General features: G+C 44.4%; 1 protein-coding gene across 8 annotated transcripts in view; it reads left to right on the top strand.

Moving 5' to 3' along the window:
• Nucleotides 1-24714, top strand: part of qkia (QKI, KH domain containing, RNA binding a) — a 60237-nt gene that overhangs the window by 15127 nt on the left and 20396 nt on the right. For all 8 annotated transcript variants that reach the window (XM_040200524.2, XM_078090024.1, XM_078090025.1 and 5 more), the window contains exons 2-4: nt 3502-3644; nt 13430-13546; nt 19442-19585. In XM_040200524.2, coding sequence (XP_040056458.1) covers nt 3502-3644; nt 13430-13546; nt 19442-19585 — 404 coding nt within the window. The remainder of the gene's footprint in view (nt 1-3501; nt 3645-13429; nt 13547-19441; nt 19586-24714) is intronic.

The following is a 24714-nucleotide window of genomic DNA, read 5'->3' as shown; positions in this document are numbered from 1 at the left end:
TTTCCCTCTGGCTGCTTCCATTCATTACATAATGTTAGAACACAGGTTTTGTAACATTAAGAAATGGTTCTACCTCATTTTGGCTATTCTTTCCTGTCCCAACGTTCCTGACCCCTCCTGTAAAAAGTCCCTTAATTCTGCCGGTGCTGCTTCTGGGATCATATTTTTGGTATCAGACTCTGAATAAATGAAAAGTTCACGATGGCTGTGGCTGTTTCCAAATAACTCATAGGAGTGGAATAGTTATTTTTAGTGTTTGGAAAGTCTGCCCACTTAGGAACAATAACAAGGGAGGTAGCAGATCAAGAGCTCTAATTGTGCAGTTTATTGGCTTAGCTTGCTGCTTTGTTACATCGATGAGCAAAATGAAATGTGTATCCGTTTTGTAATTCACACAATACTGTAAATCAGTATTTCGATTAAATCAGAATGTTGCCCAGAACCTAGAGTCATCATTTGTTATGTGTTTTATATTTTAGTACTGTGGCCCATATTCAAGCATCCTCTTAAATTTGTATAAAAAGCTACTTAATTTTTCTTGAGCTTCCAACGACGTCATATAATGACAACTAATCTGACAACCGTCCACTGCACGGAACCAGTTGTCTCTTCCAATATGTTTGTACGTTCACGGTCAAGAAGATCTTAAGTCTTTCCCACTCAAGATCTGCCCACTGTTGTTTATTGGCTCTCAACTTGGCGCTTTCTTCCATCATGTTCCTCAGTCCGCTGCCTCTCAAACCCCATCCGACTGCCATTGTCCTTCCTTTTGGGTATTGCTCTTTCCCCATTTGTCAAGATCAACAATAAGCTTCAGAGAAATTGTCTTCCTACTTTTACTGACAAAGCACAAATGAATCTGCCGCCGCAACCTGTAACATTTCCTTTTGTCACTGAATGTTTGAGAATAAAGGGGCACGAATTGCGACAAACCAGGAAAGCGAAGAAGCTGAAGTTTTAACTTACTTCGAGGCAGAAGAGAGCAGTGACAGCGAAGTGCCTTCTGCTTGCTCTTCCGTCTCTGCCTCATCAAACAGTTTTTCACTCTGCCCTCCAACCACACGTTGATTTTTGTTTCTTCCTTCCAGACGTCTGGATAAATCGCTTAAACGCAATATTATAATTGATCTGCTGCTAAGCGAGCCCAGTGCGCGCCTGCTTGTGCAGCCGCCCTGCACGTGCAAATGGACAGCTTTGACCTAACGTGCAGTTTTGTGTCTGCTTTGCTGATCCAGGGTTTAAAACAGCCACTAATCTGAGCAACTGCTGGAGGAGGAGTAAGGGAGGCGGGGGGTCTGTTCCTCGCCGGGTGGACAGCTAGACAAATGATCTTTTTTTTTGTGGAGGCTGTGCAAAACAGGGGCCAATTTTGTAGATGAGCCCAGCGCTTCAGAAAAGACTTGCCGTGCTGAAATTAGTGGTTGTCAAATGCCACACGTCTCCACTGATGGCCAGCACGGCGCCCTTATGTTAATGTGGCATTTCAGCAAGAGGAAACCGAATTAGGAGGAGGGGTGCTGATGGTGGTTGTCGGGTAGCCACGTGCACATACTTTTTTTCTCGCTTTTAGAAAGATGGTGTTTCTTGGCTAGATTGGAGGAATTGGGATAAATTGGAGTTGCAAATAGCACACAGTGTATTTACTGTGAGCTCTACGTAGAGAAGATATTTTCTAACCCGCAGAAGGTGTTTCTTCACTCGTTGCTTCACGCGGGCGTAACCAGCGGCCTGTTAAATGGCTCTTTGTTCATGTTTGCTTGAAGAGACGGGCACTGAAGGACATCTCACTTTCATAGAATGTGATCACCACTTTTAAAATGTAAACTAAGATTAGACAGCAAGATTTGCATATCTATGGGTAACTTTTATTTTTGCCATATTTACTCTCGGTTCTTTTGGACAAACATAATAAAATAAAATACATTTTCATTTTCAGTTCCTAATTTTATTTCGTCCCGCTTACTCCGTGTCGCTGCAAAACCCCTCTTCCCTTATGCAACGCCTGTATGTGGGCGGAAGCCACTGGTGTCGGTTAGGACTGATGTAATCTGTTTTTTGGGCGAGATAGCATGAGGATGAATTCATCTTTAGGGACTGCCGGGGGAGTATCTGTGGACCACTGAGCACAGAGGTCACATTATTGGAGAATGAGTCGCTGTGGGCCGACTCTCCTGGCACGGTTTTATGAGACCGATGTATCCCGTAGGTATTGTCCACACAGCTGCAGGCCAGATGTTTGTGTGTATGCTCCTTGGTGTCCGTGCGCCCCTGTCTCAAATGAGTCAGTCTGTCGTTGACGGTAAACAAGCTCTCAGCTCAACGGGAAATCCATGCAAAGTGCTGCCAGGGCTGCCTAAATCGTATTATTTTCTTATTTGTACTACCTTTTTTCACTTTTTTTTGGTAACAGTTTAATTATTCTAACTTAAACAAAGACTGAACTAAATTAGTTTATCCAACCCCCGGATCCCCTCCCTCATCCTACAATTTAACTATAGATGCCCCCAGAAAAGCCTGCCTGACCTCAAAACCTTGAGTGTCAGCTTCCCCAGCTCAGGTTTAATATAGAGCTCCCAAGTCTTATGAGGGATGGAAATAGCGCTTACACCTGACCGCAGTCCACCGTCCGGACGTCGTTACTTGAGGCCTCACCACCCCTTCCACTTTCAGCTGTTTCACAGAAACCATCATGTGCGTCTTTGCTGATGTGAATCCCGTTCCTTCTACCCTTTACTGCTGATTAACTTTTCTGCTCAGCAAAGGCCCAACTGTTTGTCCAGCACCGGCACACGTGGGCAGCTACACAGTGTATGTCCTCTATTAGCGGGCGTGACGACTGCACATGTCGATCCGCATTCATCTGTGAAACACTCACACATGAGGGTGAATGAATGCTGATTTTTTTTTTTTTTTTTGCCTGCTTTGCACAGTGGTTATCTGCTCCTGTGGAATTGTAAGGCAGCCATCGATGTGGCGTGTGTGTGTGTGTGTGTGCGCGTGCGTGAGAAAGCGGCCCATTAGTTTTATCTGACAGGGATCAGATCTGAAGGCGTTGCTCGCACAGGCTGCTCTATTAGGAAATGGCCACTGGGGAGTAACAGGCACAGAGCAAAGACGATGGCCTTTAAACCCCTAAATAATGCAGCGGCTGCGCTTAACTTTTGTCTTTGGCATATAGAAGAACTTACGCGCATTAACAGCATTTATTCGTATTGAGAAGCTCCCATGCTCTGCTTTACAGGCTACAAACCTTTTCAATTTGTCATACTCCCCAAACACAGACTTACTCCGTTGTTTGTCTATAAAAGGGAGATTACTTGAGGCAATCCAAAAAAATGTTTTTCTTTTTTTTTCTTTTTCTCACAACTGAGATTCATATCCTACATTAGGCTTCGGCCAGAAGATGGCATTTAAATGACAGTGCTATATCAAATAAATACATGTTTGTTGGTGATCATCCATTCTGTTGCTTACCCAGTTGTACATGTTTCTGTGTTTCAGAGATCAACAGAGTGCGTAAAGACATGTACAGCGACTCAGCAAATGGCCTTGTGGACAGACACCCCATGGAGCTGCCGGAGCCTCTGGGACCCATCGTCCACCTGCAGGAAAAACTGTTTGTGCCTGTCAAAGAGTACCCTGATGTAAGTGACTGCTTCACACACCTCACTCCACACCCCCGGTAATATCGGTGCGTTTGACCTTCATTGTTTTAGCACCAACATTTACGTTGGAACGAGGAGACAAATGTGTCTTGGGAAATGTGCAATACAGAAAATTAAGTGGCCTATTAAATCATTTATATAGGATGTCTGTAGTCTTATAATGTTTGGCTTTCCTTCAATTTGGGCAATGTAAGCAATAAGATGCATTTTATGTTTGTATTAGGGCTGTCAAAATGAACGTGTTAACAAATGCGATTAATGTGGACTAAGCCAGCTGGTAGGCTACTTCCCGTCTGAACATCTGCCCTGCACGACACACGGTCTGCACAGAACCACACCCTGAAAGACAGTGGTTTGGAAAATGTCCTGGCTAAATGTCGAGAGATTGATGGCACTTCAAACATTGCCCTAAAATGATGGAGAGTTCACAGCAAAGTGCACAAGGTTCTACAATTATACCTCCAAGATGCTCACATGTGTCTTTGTGTTTAACACAAACAATCCATTTATTACTCATTGCTTGTAATATTTAGTCTTTAAAAGAATAACAAACCTTTAGTTTTGTTTAATCACGATTAATTTCAAAATGTGCGATTAATTAGTCAATTTAGAAAAATCTATTGACAGCCCTAGTTTGTAAAAAAACAGCCAAATGCTGCTGCTTTGATGCATTCAAACGTACTTTATATGGACACACACAAAGATTAACTACTGTCGAAGCTCTATCAGGAGGAAGTCTAAATTAGTCCTGTTCTCAAAACATGGCATGCTGGGGCGTTTATGGGCTGACTCAGTTTTAGATTATTGCCGAGAGGGATATGAGGAGGGTTTTGATAGCAGGGTCGTCATGAAAAGTAAGGTGCAATGCCATAAATATTCAGCTGGAAAGAGATGGAAATCCTTTCGGCTCACCACTCGCATTGGTTACAGCTGTGGTCTCGACAGCTTTTTCTGTAGGGGAAAGACGTACACATTTACATGCACACACAACGCTGGAACAAAACCGCACACACTCTATCATGCTGGTTGTGGAGACGAGGAGGGTGGTGGCAACCAAGCCGAGACGGGAGTCTGTAAAAGCTTTATCTGAAATGATTGCGTTGTCTTCCCGCGTGTCCTGGACGTAGAGCCATGTGGTGTGTTTGCAAAGTTTTGGCCAGTCGGCCACCTTCCTGGCTTCATGGAAATCTGTGGCGCCCACGTGAATGTTCCTGTCACATCTTGAGCAGCAACGCTCCTCTTGGTAATCCCAGCGCCCTGCAGTGAGGAAGTGAATGGAGGGAGGGGCTGAAGGATAAGAGACCCTGTAGAGCAGGGCTCAGCCAGGCGTGGATTGCATTTCCCCCCTGACAGAATTGATAAAGGGCACCAAGGAGCGGCCGGCATCGGCTTAGCTCCAGCTGTGCCTTCAGACAGACCCGGCCTCTGAACTTAAGTTAAATCAACGAACCACAACACTGTCTGTCACCTTTCATCCAGAGTGTGAGAACTTCGGGTCCTTGGGCCGTCCTGCAATTAGTTAGAATCACATCTTTGCACCCGCTGCTGCTTTTCTGTGCTAATTGCTTAACTCATGTTTTCAATTACTTTCATTGTCCTTTCATTTTTACTAAACATGGGTATTTTTTTTTATGGCAAAATTGTATATAACGGTGCAGCTGCTGTGCTACTTGAAATTCATGCATAACATTAAGTTCCGTGGGCCCTTTTAACGGCCTCATACAGTTTGAAGTAGTGGGAGGGGGAGCTGTGAAAATGTGTGGCTGAGAAGGAGCTCCTAGGATGACTTTCTCACACTTTCGCAAACACACTGAAACTATTAAAAATGTGGCATCCTCGGGTGACCCCTGTGTTCCCTCCGCTCAATGCGCTCCGCAGCAGCTCAGTATTTTGTTTACGAGCTGCCGGGATAGCTACTCAATTAATTAGGCATCGCCCTAGTGGCCGAGATGACTCACGATGACCTCCGACTCTAATTTACACACACACCACAATACCCATTCACAGTGATTTAAACTGGCACGCATTTTACTTGGACATTTTCCCAGTGTATCTAGGTACACACGTGCACAGCTCCCTCCTAAAGTGTGATCATTAAGTCTGCTGCAAAGGGAATGCCAGATAGCTTTGTTATGGATGTGATGATTGGAATTATGGGGAATCTCCTGCAGGTCTGAATTGAATATCTAAATGTATTTTACGTCCCTACATCTTGATTTTGGTGACCAGATTAATGTGCAATAACTGAAGCTGGTATTATATACATAGGGCACTATAACTACTTTAACTACTAAATATATATAACTAAATTAATTTCGATAAACTATATTATTGTATTTTTCAGACCATTCATGCCACTGATTACATAATGACAATGTGACAATATATATTTTTTCCTTCTTTAAAGAACAGAAAATGTTTTATTCTTCAGAATGAATAAATACACCTTTTTTTTAACAAAAAAGTGCAAGGGACACTGAGCGGGACGAAGTATCAAGGTGGATGCTTTAGGGTTTGACAAAATGAACGTAGGTAGGGGCGACGCGTTCCGTGGCTGCTGGGAGAGACGGGGCGTCTCGCTCCCGCTCCCAATCGGCCCTGCGCATGGCCCTCCCGGGTAATGAGGCGAATCCGCAGTCCGGATGGAGGACAAAGGCAGCGTGAATCGAACTAAAATGTTGATGACTATTTTCTTTACAAAAATGAATATAATATATTGAAGCGCCAAAAATTGTCAATATATCGACTATTGCGACAGGCATATATGTGTGTGTATGTATGTATGTATGTGTATGTATATGTGTATATATATATATATTACTATTAAATGTAGAACTATATTGTCCTTACAATTCTTTCAGTGTCACCTTATAATACTTTGCAAAGGAATACCTCTGTCTACTCCATGTTTTCACTGCTGCTTTCACTGCCGGTTAGAAATTTTAAACGGTAGGCAGAAACTTTGAATTTTGATCATCCGAACAGCAGACATAGCAGCACATTCCCAGACAGAGTATCCCTACAGCCAATTAGTGTTTTTAACCCAAATCATTTTGTCATTGGAAAAGAGAAGAGATGATGTAGGATCAGAGTGAAAAGAGGGATACGCCTGATGGAAGGAAGAGAAGTAAAATGTAACTTTCTATCCCCATCAGCTCACTGCTAAAGGGATCTAAAGCTGTAATGATGATTATTAGACTGGGGAATATCCCCCGCATCTTCCTCACATTTTCTTTTGGATATCGGGTACAACTTGCATCAAAACGGCTTATGCATACGTGTGTGTGCGCTTGTTTGTCTTGGTGAGGCAATTCTAGCTTCTTTTTTTTTAAGAACACAGTGAATGACGGTCGCAGCCTCGGCGTTTTGTTTTTTTGGCAACATCGTTACTATAATTTGTCACATTTCAAACTATTTCTCCATCATTTCCTTTTTCCTTCTCTCCATACTTTTTAAGACACCCGCTATCCACTTGCCACTATGCCTCTCAGCTTGCACTTTCATTTCAAAATAACAACTCCCACTTACCTTTTACCCACCGCACCATCATGCCGAGGTCACTCTTGCTCGATTGGCCCCTCTCTGTCTCACCTACACGTCCCCTGCTTTGATAATTTGATTTTCCTGGTGCCTGGATGCTGTGCAGCATCTCACCCCTACCAAAATAAGCAGCCTGGCCAGCATGCCTAATCTGGCCTGTATGTACTTTCCTGAGTGCCCCACAATTGGCTGTAAATCCGTCTCCATCATTTCATATGTCTCACTTCTCCCTCGTAGTTCTTCAAAGTTTGCTGATTGCTGATTTGCAAAGATTGCTGATGTTGTTAGTGGTGCAGAGCGCTGCAAAGCGTCACCGTGACGACTGCGTCTTTGACTGGCAGCTGACTCACAGGCTATCTGATAACTTCAACCTTCAGTTAAATGTTCTTTTGCCAAACACACACACATTTAAGGCAGCTGACTGACACCTCAGCATGTCATTTCTGATGACCTTCAGGCACCCGATAGGATGTGCGACATGTGTTTTTTATGTGCGTCCCAGTCTCTGGTTTATCACTGGTGTGATTTTGTATTTGCTAACTGTTAAATACTCAGCTGGGTTGTGGGAAGCTCACAGGCTGGTAAGAAATGCTTCGGGGTGAAAATACACCCATGGACGCACAGATGCCATCTTTGCTGTGGTGACTCCATGAAATGGGACACTCGTTTAGATGTACAGTCTTGAGCATCTGCAGAATAAGACTGTTTGACCACTCTCCTTGTTAGGCTCAGTAATGGAATCCTTCTGGGTTCTTATGTTGTTGTTTATCAGTCTATTACAGGTAGAACAAGGACTCAACTGTACCGTGTCTCTTAAATTTAAAACTAGACCCGGTGACTTTCTCTTAAGTATGAAATGCTTTACATGATAAAACAAATGCCATGCTTGTTTTTTTTACAGAAAATACGATCTTGGATTGTGGTACGGAGAGCAAAAAGCAAAATGGACAACTGAGCTTAATTTGTTACCTTGACCGCAATGCAGAGATTCCGTCCCTAGATATAAGCTGGCAGGATGTCCTCCACCTTTGTTTCATTTCAGTAAAATTGCTCGGACCAAACCAGGCAGTTCCCTGCACATGGAAAGTCATTAAGCTTGTTCCCATGAGGGTGTCATCACTTATCATGCCAGCTCCTGATATCCTTCTGACCCCCTTAAGTCATTACCAGAGTCCTAGAAATGTACCGTCCCACACCTTACCTCCCCTCAATGATAGAACGACTGGTGGATTTTTATATCGCTTGCTATCCAGCTATGCATAATAATAATAATTAGATGAACGGATGGTCTACTAGTGATGAGGAGGGCAATTACAGTGGTAATTTAAACAGTGACGACTCTATTTGTTGTCAGTTAACATGATGAAGGGCAATGGGGTAAACGGATAGAGCAGTTTAATTGCTCTAATGCCAGCAATTGCTTGCGTATTACAAAACTGTTGTTTTGCTGTGTGTAGTGCTTCCTTGGCCTGTTGATCTTTGAGGTGAAAACGAGGGTGTAGGACAAAGGAAGCCGGTTAAGCATACAGGAATCAAAGGCTGCACCAGCATTGTCGTTGACGGCCCACTGATACACAATTTCTGAGATCAATATCAATGTTTTTGCTTTTAAAATAGTATTTCATGAAGTCTATAGATTAATAAGGATTCTCATGTTCTGGGCAACGATCTCCCCCTAAGCAATTAAAGAGTTGTGATAAAGACAGGAACGTATTTACAATTTGGTTTCTAAAGTTGATCTGGACAGGCAAATGAATAACGTGGGACGACTGGCTGGTTGTAAAAGGCCTTCTTGCTCACCTGTATGAATGTGTTTGGCTGGTGAGTGAGCGAAGGATGACTATGCATAGCCGGTGACTGATCAGTTAAAGCAATTGAGACTCCGTTGCTTCACATGAATCAATGCGATCCTCAACCAGGGATATGGGGCATTGGCCAGGTGGGGGAAATCTAAAGCGGATATAGTTTTCCTCTGGCTGAGATTATTGCAGATAAGGTAGCACAGCATGGCTAGCTTTCTCAGCTGTGTCAAAGGATGGTCTGCTGTGATTACCTCCCACTCAAACAAACACAGAGAGACTGAAATGCATTAAGTGTCTCACGAGTATTTTTTTTTCTTCTTCTCCCCATAGCTGGCTTATCCAAAGGTTGACAAACTTTGCTCCCTGCTTCTTCCACTCATCTTAGAAAACTTCCAGCCTATGTCAATCGTTATGCCTTCCACCTCTACGTCTTCCCTCCTTTTGTATTTTCACCCTGCCTCCAACCCCAAAATAAACCCAAACAGAATTATCAAAGGAGCCACGGATTAGGCTTTAAATGCTGGATGCGTTGAAAAGCGCTTTGAAGTCGGTAGTAGGGCGTTGAGGCAAAAAAAGCCATCACCATTGGAATGGTCGTCCACCGGCCCAGGCTCCCCTCCTCTGTCGCTTTCATAGCTGAAGCATGCTAGCACTGTAGGTTAGCCACCCCGTCAGCGCCTTTCCTCTCTATTCTCCTCCTGTCTTCCCCTTTGGGGACAAAGTGTGTGTGTGTGTGCGCGTTGTGGGGATCAAGTCGCAGAGCGACGGTAAGGAAGATGGATTATTTGAACGATGGAACATTTCCGCCCAAAGATGAATGAGTGATGAAAAGCAAGCAGGCAGGCAGCCGGCTGGTGGCTCAGGAGGTTGTGAGTAGACGGAGGGGTACCCATGCACATAGGCCGGGTTCTACTCAGGAGAGGAAAGGCCAGATCTTGTGTACTAGGACAACAAGGAGCAGGAAGCCTGCCCTGCGTCCACATGCTGTGAATGGATACAGTGATGCAACGCGTTGACGTCTCTGAGCTCTCCAAATACTGGAAGTGAAATGAGGTGGAAAGTATCTTGGTTACAAGGAAAAAGGGAGTTTTGCTGTGATGAATGGTTAGCCATTACTTTGGTATGAGCTGTTTCGCAATGTTACTTGTAGCACCATGAGCGGGTTAGAATCAAGCGAGCGGGAAGATCGGGGGGGAAGACGGCATCGCCACAGATTCCACCTCTTTGATACATTGCACGGAACAAACTGTTCCTCATTTCCATAAGTCCAGCAAGGCCGGCTAATAAGTGATTGGTATTCTTCCCCTCGCCTGGTCCTGCACTTCGATAAGCTCCACGCTCACACAGTCTGAGCCCTCAGTATGATCTAATTTCCTGTCTCCCCACCACCACAAACAAACGCTGTCAGAGGCACAATTGTTCTGCTTTCCTGGGCATGGTTGGAGACACTGTTGTTTCTCAGTCGTTCACATGAAAACAAACCCTGACGCACGCACACATACACACGCTACAGTCAGCTCTAGATGTTGAGGGTGTCTGTAAAAGTTCACTCCATAAAATGTCCTTTCAGACACACACACACACACACACACACACAGATATGCTCACAACCGAACCCGCCTGTGGAGTAGTGATAACCAGGGCTAAACAAAGGCCCTTTAATGTCAGTGTAAGCCCTCGTCCTGGAGGGGGCTTTGTGTGTGTGTGCATCTGTGTTTGCACACATGTTTGTATCTACTCTGATGGTCTGTACTTGTGGAATTGTTTGGGGGGGGCTGAGACAGAGGAGTTATGGAAAGAGTTAGTCCACCAACGGTCCCAGTGTCTCTAATCTCTGGATTCTTTAACTGAGAAAATTAAATGGGACTGCAGCAAAAATGCAAAGAGAAAACAACACTGATGAAAAAGTTTTCACATTCTTTGTTTAGCAGATGATTGCTGTCAGTAGGTCCTGATTAAAGAGAGCTGGTTGACATACATACTTCATTTTGACGGTGGAGTCTGTAGCAGCAGAAATGGAGAAGAGAAAAACCCCCAGCTTATCTTACCTTTTAGCACTTTTAAGTGTGTAGGGAGGTAGATGGTTTAGCGAGAGGAGGTGAAGAGCTGCTGGTGTGTTTGGTAGAAAGGGCACCATATCCATTGTCCTCCTTCTTCTGTCCAGAGTGGACTTTGTGGCAGGCTCGACGGCCCTGCATGCTTCTGATAACTCCCTCTTGGCTCTCCATTGTCTCTACATTCCAGTGGCTCTAAATGGACGTCACCTGTTCTAACGGCACGTCAACATCCTGGAGAGAAATGTCAAACCCTCAGCGCGCAGCAGGAAGACACGGAGCGCAGAGGGCCAATTTAATACATTTAAAACATTCTGCTTCATTCCATCACTGAGAACCATTTGGCATCACTTTCGTTCTCGTTTTGCTCTGAATTGACACGTTTTTTATGAAGATGGGTTTCTTGGTCCGGTGCCAGATTGTGGTCAGATGCTCGAAGCACAATCTTAGTGCGTTTGATGTTCTGCCCGTTTGCGTAGAAATTTTGCCTGAGTGGTGTTTTCGAGCGTAAGTTGTGGTAACGGCTGTGCCAGAGCAGAGGGCAGAGCCGTTCCCACCGGCGCCTGCTCCCTGCCCTGCGTGTGTTTTTGTGTCATTATTACATATCCATGTATTCAGTTCTACATCTAGACTGGGGAAACTGAGAAAGTCGTGGCAGTGTCGGCCCTCCTCACTGATAATGGCTCCCCCAGTGCTGGCAAAAATACATGACATCTGTGACACTCTGTAGCGCCGTGTCACTAACCTTTTCTCTCTTTTAAGGTCTCTCAGCTTTCCATCACCAGGGCCCCAGCTCATTGTCGTGTGCAATTGTTATCAGCATATAGAGATTTCTATTGCCCTGTCGGAGAGCAACAAAGGGATTAAAGGACACATAATAAAAACCCTGAAATGGTCTTTCTATATCATTTAGGAATATTTTAGCAAGCACCTCATGTTTATTAATCTGTTACTATTATCTGTTTGACTTATTCTGTAACTCCGTGGGTAAATTGGATTTGGACTGATATATAATATATTGACGGCTGGTGGTAACTGCCACATGTAAACATTAAAATCTTTTTAATTCCGTGGAGGTATACACAATGGTAATTTTTCAAAACAGTTGCTTTCGGGGTACACTGCATAACTGCACACAGGACGTTACCACTGTGGCGTGTGTGTGTGTGTGTGTGTGTGTGTGTGTGTGTGTGTGTGTGTGTGTGTGTGTGTGTGTCCGACCACAACACACCCTGGCTTAGGGTTCAACCTTGTCCACAATGGTTGCTGTGATGCAGACAGACGGCTCTCTCCTGTGCTCCTCAAGGGTGTGTGTGTGCGTGTGTGCGTGTGCGCATGGTTGTCTGTGCGGGCACAAAAGCAGGCCACCGTGCGTCGGTGGTGACTGACCTCAGAGGACAGGCGCACACACTCTCTCAAATAGCCCCTGCGTCAGTTTCCTAGATTCAAGTTAACCAACCAGACAGTTGTCTTGTAACGCACGCTCAGAATGCTACAGGGAGACTCCAGCCACAGGGTGTGTCTTTCCAGCATGAGACATACGATAGCGGGCAAGCCCGGTGACGGGGACGAGAAAAACAACAGCCCACAGTTCCCGACCATCTTCACAAGTGTTTTACTTAGTTGAGGGTCAATACGACAACACAGTGTTAAATTTGTAACTCCCCCTGGAGACAAATGTGACTGATGGGTCTTTTGGATTTTCTTAGGTTGAGGCAGATGCAGTGGTGCACACATGCAGATGTGACTATTTAAGAATTTAAAGCCTCTGCGTCACGCTTCATTTCATAGTAGTTGTGCTTCTTGTGGTGAAGGAAAGCTATTTCCATAATTCCTTTTTAAAAATATGCTTGAGTAAGAATACCTTATTTTTAACAGTCAAACAATTGTACCCATAGCTGTGTACAGTGCCTAAAAAATGTGGGTAGTTGTTTACTGCATTATGTGTCACTGTGCTCCCCGGCTCTCCTTCTCTCTTTCTGTTCATACTTTGGGTAAAAATTGTTTTGGATTATTTCAACGCATTTTCCCTTCATCCTGTTTGAAGCCAGTTCCAAGTGGAGTAAATACTTTTCCCTTTGGTTCAAAGCTCCGAAGCCACTCACCAGTGAAAGGGGGCCTCTATAAGAAAATTGTGTCGTACACACTACCTCACCCCGGAACCCCATCAACCTTTCTACTCAATTTTCCACTTCCTTTCCCTCCCAAACTAATTCCCAGTATTTTTATTTTTTGACCTCCTCCTAATTACTTTATAAGTCCTTCTCCTTTTGTGGTATGACTTCATGTACTTGCGTCCTTTTTAAATCCTGCACCATGTTCTCCCTTAGACTCACTAGTGTGCTTCTCTCTCTCTGTGTGTCTGCAGTATAACTTTGTGGGGAGAATCCTCGGTCCACGTGGACTCACAGCCAAGCAGTTGGAGGCAGAGACGGGATGCAAAATCATGGTGCGAGGCAAGAGCTCCATGAGAGACAAGAAGAAGGTAAGCTCATCGCTTTGGCATAGTTCCCAGTGTCTTTTAATGTGGCTTTTTTTTAATCTCTTGGTATTAATCTCGCTTGTTAGATTCCACGCATACGAGAAAGAATTAACAACACAAATGCCTCCCACCTGCGCTGTAGAGACTTAAGACACACGCTCAGTTTATGACTGGTGGCTGCACTTTGAAGGACAAATTGACTGTTAAGAAGGTGTTATTCCAAGCGTCAGTGTTTACATTGCCCAAGGGTTTCAGTTGCGTTTTAACCACTGGTTTTGTTTTTCCTCCTTATTCAGAGACACCTTATTGAAGACTTATTGTTTCTAGATCTCTCCCTTAGTTGCTTTGGCTTGCCAGGCAGTGGTGCTATTTTGCAGTGCGTTTCCATAAGTCAGAAGAACTTTATTCCACCCCCCTGATATGGGAATCACCTTCTCTACACACACTCTCATACATAGTCCGTAGTGTATAGTAAAAGAAACAGGATTCGTACACAGATTTTCAGCTGAGTCATAATCTTTGAAACTTCAGTTTGCTGGAGGGCCAGTGTTTTATTTTTTGACTCATCCATCAGTCTTTAAATCTTTCCTTCGCAGTGTGTTTGTTATCACAGAACAACATTTTGAGGCTTCTGCTTTAGTTATTTATATTTAAATCCTGACATAGTTAAATGGTTAGTTTCTACATGCTCAAGCATGTACAAATCCTAGTGTTTCCCTTACCATTATAACCTGAAATCCCCCCTACCCCCTCAAAAAAATCTGGGGAAAAAAAGGCAGTTCTGCACTGACACGTGTGCGAATATGTCTTTGTATGCGCGCACCAGCAGACAGAGCGCTCCAGCGGACTGACTGCTACCCCCCACCCACCCAAAGTTGTAAACCAAGGGGGAAACACTGAATGCTCAAGCACACAGGAGTTTGTCTAAGCACAATTAATGAAGCAATGAGTACCAGAATAACCTTTTACCAGTTTGAAGCTAAATGACGTGTGCCAGTTTGCTTGGACAGGACATGTCAAAGGCCCCACGCAATTACTACGCCAACAAAGGCCCAGTGCAGTTAACATTAAAGCAAAAATACCGCCGAGCAGGGTCATGTGTTTAAACGGTGTTTCAATGATTAGATGAGGTCAGGGAAAACCTCAATATATCGAATGTTTAATTTAACTGGATTTTACTACGACTAAATGATTGTCAGCTTTCGACACACCTTTATTAAGTGTCATTAAAATATAATTTTCCTTCCTCACTACCTTTCTCTCCCTTACCTTAGACTACTGCGTGTTTGGTTTAGACATTTGCAGCAACAAGGGGGCACAAGCTCAACTAAAGCTGAAAGGGAAAAAATAATAAATAATACGTTTTAAAAATCCTTTATCTCCCACGTTAACGAATCTTAAGAGTCTCTATAACGTTAGCTCCCTCTGCCCAAAAAGCTCCCAGCTGGCCGGGCTACCGTAGCTGTGTCGCAGCCCCCCGGACAAAGCCTCTGACGTAGCCTCCAACCGCCGCAGCCTCCACCTCCACCTCCTGTGTTTCCTCGCTTGATGCCCCGTGGCAGCAGAGGAAGCCGCGGGAGCAGCTCAGCCAGTGTGTTTATTCAGGATCCATTAGCGGCAGCGTTTTTATGCTCTCAATAATTCAGCTGGTTGCTCCCTCCTGGGCCGCACTGCCTGGCGGGGAGCCGGCTCACTGGAGCTCTGCGATGGGGAGAGAGACGAGCGGAGGGAGAGAGGCAGAGAAAATACAGAACAATGGCGAGAGCGAGGAGAAGACGATTAGGAGGAAATGAAGAAAAAAATATGAAGTCAGGAGAAAAAATGTGGTACTTAACTCATATAAAGCTTTTAGCGATTTTCTGTTTATATTGAAAGACAAATCAGTGTCTGTAGTTGCTTTAATGCTTTAATAATTTGAGTAGGTCACCATTTTGACAAAGGTGAACTAAATCTAATGTTACAATTTGTATCACCACTTTTGCCTTGAGCCATGAGTACCGGTTGCAGTTATTGGAATTTTTTTATAGGCCAACAAACAACCTCTACTCTGTATTCGAAATGATCCTAATGCTAATAATATATGCATATTTAGTTTATACTATAGAGAGTAATGTCTGTCTTTTATCATTTGTGTTAATGAAATGCTTGATGTGCCCCGCGTGTAGACGGGACCTGGGAGTCGAAGCCAGGAGGACAACCTGTCTAGAGACGGCACTGTACACTTGTTGAAACCAGACTAATAATAAGAGGCCTGTCAGAGTGACTCTATAAGTGCAGGCACTTCCCTGTAATGTGTCTGGACGGAGACTCAGGGACACGCTTCCCTGACACAGTTGTTGAGACAGGATGGATCACACACACCAGTGCCATGGAAAGTGCTTCTTTTAAGGCGATTATGACACCACTACGCTCAATCGTCTACCAGTTTCTTGGCCCCGTTTTTCCTTCTTTTTTCCCTCCGTTAAATCTGCTTAAGTCTTTGGTTGCTGCCAACGGGATGACGCTTGCAAGCTATGTCCTTTTTGATGATAACATTCTGAAGTTGAAAGGACTCCACCTGGAGCCTTATTCCAATCAAACCTTTATATAATATGGCAGCTTGAGTAGTTTGAACTGTTACTGTCACACTAAATACAAAACCTCGTCAAGTGCAATTCGATTACAGGTGTTTTTACACCAACCAATGCACTGATAGAAAACAATACGCTGATTCTATTTCAACTGCCACACAGTGAGAGACAATGGTTTTACATTAAGCCAAAGTAAGTCGCTTTCAGATTTGCAATTTCAGCAGTGCCTTATATCAAATGAAATTGCACTTGATTTCCTTTTTTGCTGATTGTCCTGGTACATAACTGAAACTGTGCTATCACTGGCAGAACAGAATGGGCCTGGGCTTTGGATCTTCTGCCACCAGATGGAATTAAAGGGGACTTTGCCAATCGATGCGTTGAACTTGATTGGCCTGTTGGCTCTGCAGCTTGGCCACTGCTTTTGTTTAAAGTTTAAGCTGACTTTGCTTTTGTTTTTCTCATCTCCTGTGTTCTGATTACTTGACCCAGTGCAATCAGAAGCTAATGTCTTTATCAAGTTTTTACAAAACCTGTGATAGTAATGTCAAAATAAAAAAAGAGCGTGCCGATAGTTACTTTTTTTTAGTTTGATCTCTTGAAATCTCTTCGATAGAAGGCAATGGTTAATGACACATAAATGGCAAATAGCAGCAGGTTTAGAACATTCCTTTTTTCACACAGAGCAAGGGCTTGACATTTAGGGGACTTGTTCCGGCTTTTGGTAGAAATAACCAAACCAAGTTGTCATTTCATCTATAATTCCCCTTTGCTTTGTCCTTATCGCTCCTCTACAGCCACCCTCTCCTGTCCTTCTGTGGCCCAGCAGCTCTCCACTGCACCTGTTTGGCTAGCTGGCATTTAGCCTCCGTTCCATTGACCCCAAGTGGGAATGTCCTTCAGGATCAAAGGAGAAAGCACTATTCTGAGCAGTCCAAACTGTTCCATGTGTTTAAGTATAATAGTGCCAGGAACGAATTGTTGCACTACATGACCTTCAGCCGAAACATGGAGGATTGAAAGCCAGATTTTTACCCAGTTATTTGTTGTTGAGCAATGCAATGGATCTCTTCTCGTTTCAAAGGTTGACACTACTAAATCACATGTGAAAAGCCACAATGCACTTGCACTCTTATTTTAGTACAACCTATAAAAGGCAGGGAAGTGTGAGAAGTAACACACCGCCTTCTGTATGTGTCCCCTTTTGGCTTGTGGTGACATCCGTTTTGAGAGTTGGGTTGCCGCCAGGTATATTGGGCTCAAACTCCGCTGTGTGTGTGAAGGCCAGCAGGCAAACAGGTGTTGGGTCAGGCCAGCAGCCCCCCCTCCCCTCTGATCCTATTCTTAGATTGTTTCTGGAAGCAGCATTTATTCATACTACACATTCATGCCCCCCCCCCCCCTCCCCCCCAGTATGTGGTTATAACCGTGGCATTTGATGTGGGCCAGCATGGACACTCTTCAAAAACCTTCCCAGCATTTCCTTTACCGCTCTTCTCGCCCCCTCCACTCTGTTCTCCCCCTCCACCCATCCTCCTCTGTCATGCTGTCACTTTCTCTCAGAGGGCACCCAGTGACCTTGTTCACAGGCCGTCATGCTGGTGTGAGGTGTGTGTGTTGTACGAGTTTTTTTCCAGATGTCGTCGCCCACAATCCCAACTAAATCCGAATCTGCCGGAGCATCGGCCGCACACACAGACACAGTGATGTTGTTGCAGGTCCGACTTGGCGACGTGTGTATCTTAAATGTACTTTCACACAGTGCCCTGCTTTCAGAAGAAGCCCTTTGTGGCCAGTCTGTCTTATTTCCTTTTAGAAGATGCTGAGTCACCTTATTCCTTAATAGGCCATAAGCAAACAGCAATAGGAATATAACGGCCTGGCTGCTGAAACTAGGCTCTCCCCCTGTGTGGAAAAGGGGAAACGCGGGTGGAATATTGAACTTGTGTGTGTTTATAGTAAAGAGCAGTGCCATGGCAACAGGTCTCTATGGAGTAGAAAGCAGAAGGGTGGCACTCAGAGAGTGTGTGTGTGTGTGTGTTTCCCTCTCACTCCGTGGTGCTGGATGAGTGCTTTGAAATCATGTCAGGTGGACCCCCGCAGATCACCACAAATGCCTCGTTAATTAGACACTGGCTCACTACTCCTAAAATGAGCAGTACTGTGGGTTGTATGGGCGACGGTAAACACCAGTGTTCATCAACAGTCTGAACAAACCTGCTCCAACAGCAGACGAGACGAGAGCTGTGACCTCCCTTGACCATTCTGATTTTAAACTACATTTTTGCTGCATTCATTTTGACATTAGTTTTTTTCTGCCTTTGTAAAATGTGTGAAATATTATCATGGTAACATTTTTTTTTTGTTATTTGAATGCAGTGACACACTCTGAGGTTGAGGTTGTCTGTTTCATGTGAGCTAGACCTAAACTCCTCCCTCCCGTCTGAAGTGGTTGACTTTTAATCCGCTGACTTTCATGGTGACATACGATACGACCTCCGAGGCTTTTTAGAGCCCTGCATTTAATGTCAGTGGGGTAATCTGAAGAGGGATGAACGTTTTCAAATAATACAAAAAAATCTAAATTTCTCCATATCCTCCATCTCCCGTTATAAGTCTCCACAAAAGAACCCGGTTTTGAATGGGCTTTACATGGATGCACCTGAAAGACGTGAAGACGTTGTGCATCATTTCACAACAGTAAGCCTTCCCAATTCAAATCTTTAGATGGCTTGAAAGGCTATCAAGCTGTGATGTCATTATTGAATACAGCCCATTTCCCCCCTCAGGCACGGCTAGCACTACGTCTTGGCTCCCCCTGAGGGCTTTGGCGCAGCCTTTTCAGGTGGGAAAGCGACTCCCCCAGGGAGCTTTTGTCACCTGAACAGTATTGTCCACACGAGTCCAAGACAGAGGCACGCGCTTGTGCCACTTTGCACACAATCCTGCGTCACTTTAAACTGTATCATAATTGCATGTGGATTTTAGAAATCCCCCTCCATCTCCCTCTGATCCCTGCACCTATTCATCTTTTCACTGGTATTAATTGCCACAGAGCTGGCTGTCGCCTTTGTCTCTGTGAAGCCAGGGATCAATTAAGGAAAGGGTGTGCTTTCAAAGTTAAAGCTAAATAGCTGACAAGAGGACCACTCCTCTCATTCTGCTTCTGTTCACCGGGCTCTGACGTCCTCCGTGCATACTCGCCATGGCTTCCTCTGATATGCGGTGTTACGGCACTGGTGCTCCTACACACACACACACAGACACAGACCGAGACAGACACACAGTCACCTTCTCTCACCATCTCTGTCTCTCTATGTCTGTCCAGGAGGAGCAGAACAGAGGGAAGCCAAACTGGGAACACTTAAACGAAGACCTGCATGTCCTGATCACGGTGGAAGACACACAGGGCAGAGCCGAGGTCAAAATGAGGAGAGCAGTGGAGGAGGTCAAGAAGCTCCTCGTACCTGCGGTGAGTACATACCCCACACGCGCACATATACACAAATCATGCCCAACGGTTGCTGCTCATGGCCTAGTGCGTTACTTAAAGCTCTCCGTAAGTAGTCGCCTGGGTCTTCAAGGAAGTTAACACCAAGAAAATAGTTAAGTTCAGATGTATTAGTGAGTCTGTGCTCAATGGTCTTACAAACAATAACACGTCAGGGCTGCATATGCAACGCCACCACTATCTCACTTCCAGCATCCTGTTTACTTCCTAATATTGACCACGGGAGCAGGTTGGCCGTACCCCCAGTGGAGTGTGAAAAGCATCGCTGTCCGTACGCACCTACTGTGAATGCCACATTTAATTTCCGCCCTCCCTCTGCCTGAACTTCCTCACACACTGTGCCGCTGGGGATGCTGCTTATAGTTCTATTGCGTACAATGTTTTTTTTCTGTTGATCGTGGTGTCCAGGTGGACAGGACAGCTGAAGGCCCAGATAAGCCGTCGGCTACTAATGCACAGGCTTGGCGGTCTGCGGGGTTGGGCTGGCCAATGCCCAGCATGCAAGGTTAATCATGAGATGCGGTGTCACATGATCCGCATCCGCAATGTTGTTAAGCTGCTCTCCTTTAGGCCTTTTATCCTGTAAATACAAAGTTATGTGTACACATGTACTCCCATTTAAATTCGTAAAGAAAAAAAACGCTTGTCTGCAAGGGATGTAGCTGCATTACAATGCCTCAGCATATAGCTCTTCAGGAGTGAAATAATGACTCACACTGGGTAAGTGTCCCCTCAAGTACAAGGACCTCCTTTGATTATAGACAAATACAAAGTACAGAAGAGGCCATGAAGCCCCAACAGCCAAAGTGCTAGCACAACAATATGCACATTATCTAGAGATGCATCTGTTAACATGAGAATACACTCAGGTTTTCTTTATTTGGGCCATCTCCAGAGCCATGAGCTCTGCAACTTTTTATTCACGTCATCTAAACCTCTGTGGTTACGGACGTATGATCCGGCACAAGAGGTGGTGTCGTGCCTCCATCGGTTCCTGTCTGTCATAACGAGGCCTCAGCTCAGCCTAAAAATGTGGAACGCTCATCAGTTTTTATGTGTCGCATGTATTCACTATTCAGGCTGCCTGTCATTTCTTCAGACAGCTCTTTTGTTTCACAGTCTATTTGTACACACAGAGCATGTTGACACACATCCACACACACGCAAATATGTGCATGCACACACAAATTAGACGATGAAGCCATTGCTGGAGGCATCAGTGTAATGCAGAATGAGTCACCGTTAACACACACGCAAAAAAACGTCCCTTTAAGTCGATGACAGCTCTTGGCGAGCACTCGTCAGAATGGAGTATCGCAAAAATAGCATCTTTGCTTTTCCTCAAATCTCTGTTCATTTTGCGGACTGACAAGTTCTTCAAAGATGGTCTGCTGATTGAGCACCTGAACCATTTATTGGGTTAAGGAGGAGCTCTCCTTTCATTTCTCAAACACAAGCAAGCAGACTAATGACATTTTTTCTCTCTACCCTTAATTCAAACAGGAGTTTCATAGAGGGAATTAATGACCCATTGCAGTCCACCAGACAACATTTTCCTTCAGGCCTTCTTTGTTCATTTTAACACCGGAAGGATCCTTCCATTAGATAGACAATGTGTGTCTGATGTGTGTCAGATATTAGGAGCAATTGTCTAGTTATTTAAGTTTGACACCTTTTGCTTCAAGTACATTCTCAATTAATACTTTCTTTTGCACCAATACCTCATTATTTCAGATTGATCAGTAAAATAAACCATGTTTTGGTTTGTATTGTAGATCTGACCTTTCATCCTGCTTGTCCTAATCCATTACCTCAATGGCCTGGCACTGGCTAAGACAAATTGATGTCTGTATAGAATAAGTGTCCAGTAATCCCAATCCGTAAATGCCGTGAATGCGCCACCCGACCATGTATCCCCAAGGGCACTATATTCTCTTCATGTTGCGTGCATGCACACGAGTGGGTGGGCAGTAGAGCTGGCTGACGGTAATGCCCTTTATCACGCTAAACAAGATGGGATAATGTTATAAAGAAGGGCATCGTCTTCAAGTTTGGCACTGTGAAATGGCCTGAATTAAAAGGCAGAAGAAACGATTTGTCAGGTTATGCTTTCTATACTACTCGTCATTGAGGACGAATCAGCTGCAGAAATTTAACAAGGAGGGAAGATAGAACGACAACACAAAGGTTTTGTCTAGGAAGATTGTGGTAAATAAACATTAAATGTTTTCTAATGAAATATTGTTCAGTAGTTTTTAACTTAATCATTGAGACATGTTCTTAAATGCCTGAAGTCTCTTAACTAAATACTTGCATGTTGCACTTATTACACCTACAAAATATTCCAGAAAGATATGTGACCTAAGATGTAACACTCTGTCGAGAACTTGCAGTATTTATGTGGTAGGTTGAGAGAATATTGAATATTGCGTAATGCCCCATCAATTAGACGATTTCTCATTGCTGCTGAAGATTGATTGGCAGTTGGAAAAGGTGCTGATGGGAAGCGTAAAGGTTCACAGGCGTTCCTCTTTGCCCTATTTGCGCTCTTATGCTCCCTAGTCCTGTGAACTCTTCAACTCCCCACGAACTGGAAGCAGGGGAGCATCGGCGAGATGAGAGAGACAGAGAGGGAAGATGGGTAAGGGAGCTTGATTGAGCTACTCTTTCAAGTGTGGATTTACTCCACTGATCCAGCCCCAGTACATACACACACCCTGAATAGCACACACATACACACACATGGATACACATGCCCAGAAAAATACTTCTGCACACACAGGCGCACTTGCTAAAATGCTCTGCTTATCCCTTGACTCGGGGGTTAAGGCCCTCAAACGGTGCCCCACTGCACTTTGGGTAACCCCTGTTCATATAAGTGCAGAGCTGTAGGCATAAACCCCGACTCGGAGGGCTCGAGAGAAAGAAAGATTGACCCGTGGTTGGGTATCATCCTGTGATCTACGGCAGCTAGAAAAACAATAATGAGTTGAATGAAATCTTTACTAAATCATGTACAAATTAAATACCAAACTATGGTTTACTTTTATTTATTTTTCGATTGTAAAAATAAATGTTCTTTCTCGCCAATACAACTCAGGACCCAACTTGTGGATACGCCATGATTATACACACAATGGTGTGTAACATCACAACAAGAACCAGCTTAAGTCCTCCGCATGTTATTAATGATCCCCTGCTGAGCATTTCTCCCATTGTCAAACCAACTGTTGGATGGTGAACACAGACATTCCTCTGTTGTCTAATAAGACTTCCCAAGACGTCCCAGCAGTTTCTGTGTCATCAATCATCGATCAAGGCCTAACCTGTAACTCGAAGGACAGCACAGGCGCCGACGGTAAACACCTTAATTGGGAGACTCCACCCAGAATATTTTAGACAACCACATTTGTGCTCCTTATAGGGGCTTAATTATTTAAGCATGTGATGAGCAGCAACATGATCCCTCAGTATGACGGCTTACTTGGATCTATAAAAATCCTCCCTCGTTGCCGGTAAGGTATTGACAGCTGTGACGATGGATGGATGACACAGAGTGCGTGTTTGTGCCACAGTTTTGGGGCCTTTCCGTATTTGTGTCGATTTTGAGTGTAGATACATTCAAGCTCATTTTTGTGCGTGTGTTTGTGATTGACTGACAGGTGTTCTCTCCGGACATTGTTATGGATATGATGTATTCTCACTAGTCCCCTCAGGTCACTGTTCTCTATGATGGACTCACAGGTAAATGACAGGCAGACATTACCACGAGGCGGGTCTTTAGAAAACCCTGCATCCATCTGCCCACAGGCATCCTTTCCTATTTAATAATGACTTTGTGTTTGTATTTTGTTAAGTGTCACGCAGGTATAGTTAAAGGCAGTTTTTTTTAGTAATTGATAATACATTACATTGAACTGCAGTGGGCATTTGCTCTGACCTTTCAGTTAAAATGTTGTTGATGAGGCATATTATGCTGGTGCAAAGCCAAATGTGTAAAATCTCAAGTAGTCTTAATCTTAAAATATGAATGTAAACACGTTTCCAAGTAAATAAGAAATCCAAAAGACAACCCCTACACATTTTTATGCTCCATGGTGATACGTCTGCTATGACAGAAGTCTTTTGTGGATATTTTGAATTCCTCTGACGGGGTTGCTGTTTAAACATACAATCCTAAAAGGGAGGTTCCTATAGAGACGATCGCGTTATAACGAGAACTAAAGTCACGTCATGCTCTTTGAGTTATGCAAGGTTGCGTGATAAAGGTGGCCCCAGACTATGGCGTCTAGATTGCTCAACGTTTGATTCAGTACCATGACTGGGCACACGCTGAGAGCTATCTACAATGCATAATGCATAAATCACTGTGCACGCACGCGCACACACACACACACACACACACACACAGGGATGCCGGAAAGGTTAGGTTTGAAAAGTGAATAGCACACAGAGGAATAAAGCGCCAGTTCGAGCGGGGGCACTGCGGCCCCTGAGAGCCAAGTCTTGCTGAATGAAACTGTCATTGCTGAGAACAAAGTGAGCATAGGAGCAGACCAGCGGCCTCGAGCACTGTGCCGTTTGCAACACGTTGGGAGCCTGGTCCTACAATCTTGTGCTAGCTGAATGCTCCCTGCTGTGCTTCATCTCCCCAGGTTCTCCATAGTCCTTTTATTGCAAGCTTTCTAAAGTTCTATTTTTGGTAATTTCACTTGTGCACATTATGATAGTTTTGAGACGGTTTCATTGTTCCACTTTTTCTTTTCATATAAATGCCTTGGCATTGGAGTGGATCGCAGAGCCCTCCATTCTTTCCTACGTTTGGCTTTGTGGTGCTTTCGGGCCAACACAAAGTTTCTCTTTCCTGCTCCCCAGGGCCTTCTGTGTCTCCTCATTTCATGTCCTTTTCCCCCTTTTGTTCCCCTTCATTCTACAGTGAACCACCTTCTTGGGAAAACATGCAGGAGAGGGTGTTTTTGTAAAAACGAGACAGATGGACATAAACGGTCGCCAAGTTTGGCGATCTGCGGGGTGTTGCGTCTGTACTCGGCAGTATGCATCCGGCTTGGCAGAGTGTTACAATGGTCCGA

Source organism: Gasterosteus aculeatus, chromosome 15 (genome assembly GCF_964276395.1).
Source record: "Gasterosteus aculeatus chromosome 15, fGasAcu3.hap1.1, whole genome shotgun sequence".
Classification (NCBI taxonomy): domain Eukaryota; kingdom Metazoa; phylum Chordata; class Actinopteri; order Perciformes; family Gasterosteidae; genus Gasterosteus; species Gasterosteus aculeatus.
Note: the sequence above shows the minus strand (reverse complement) of the source record. Positions and strands in the feature narration are given on the sequence as shown.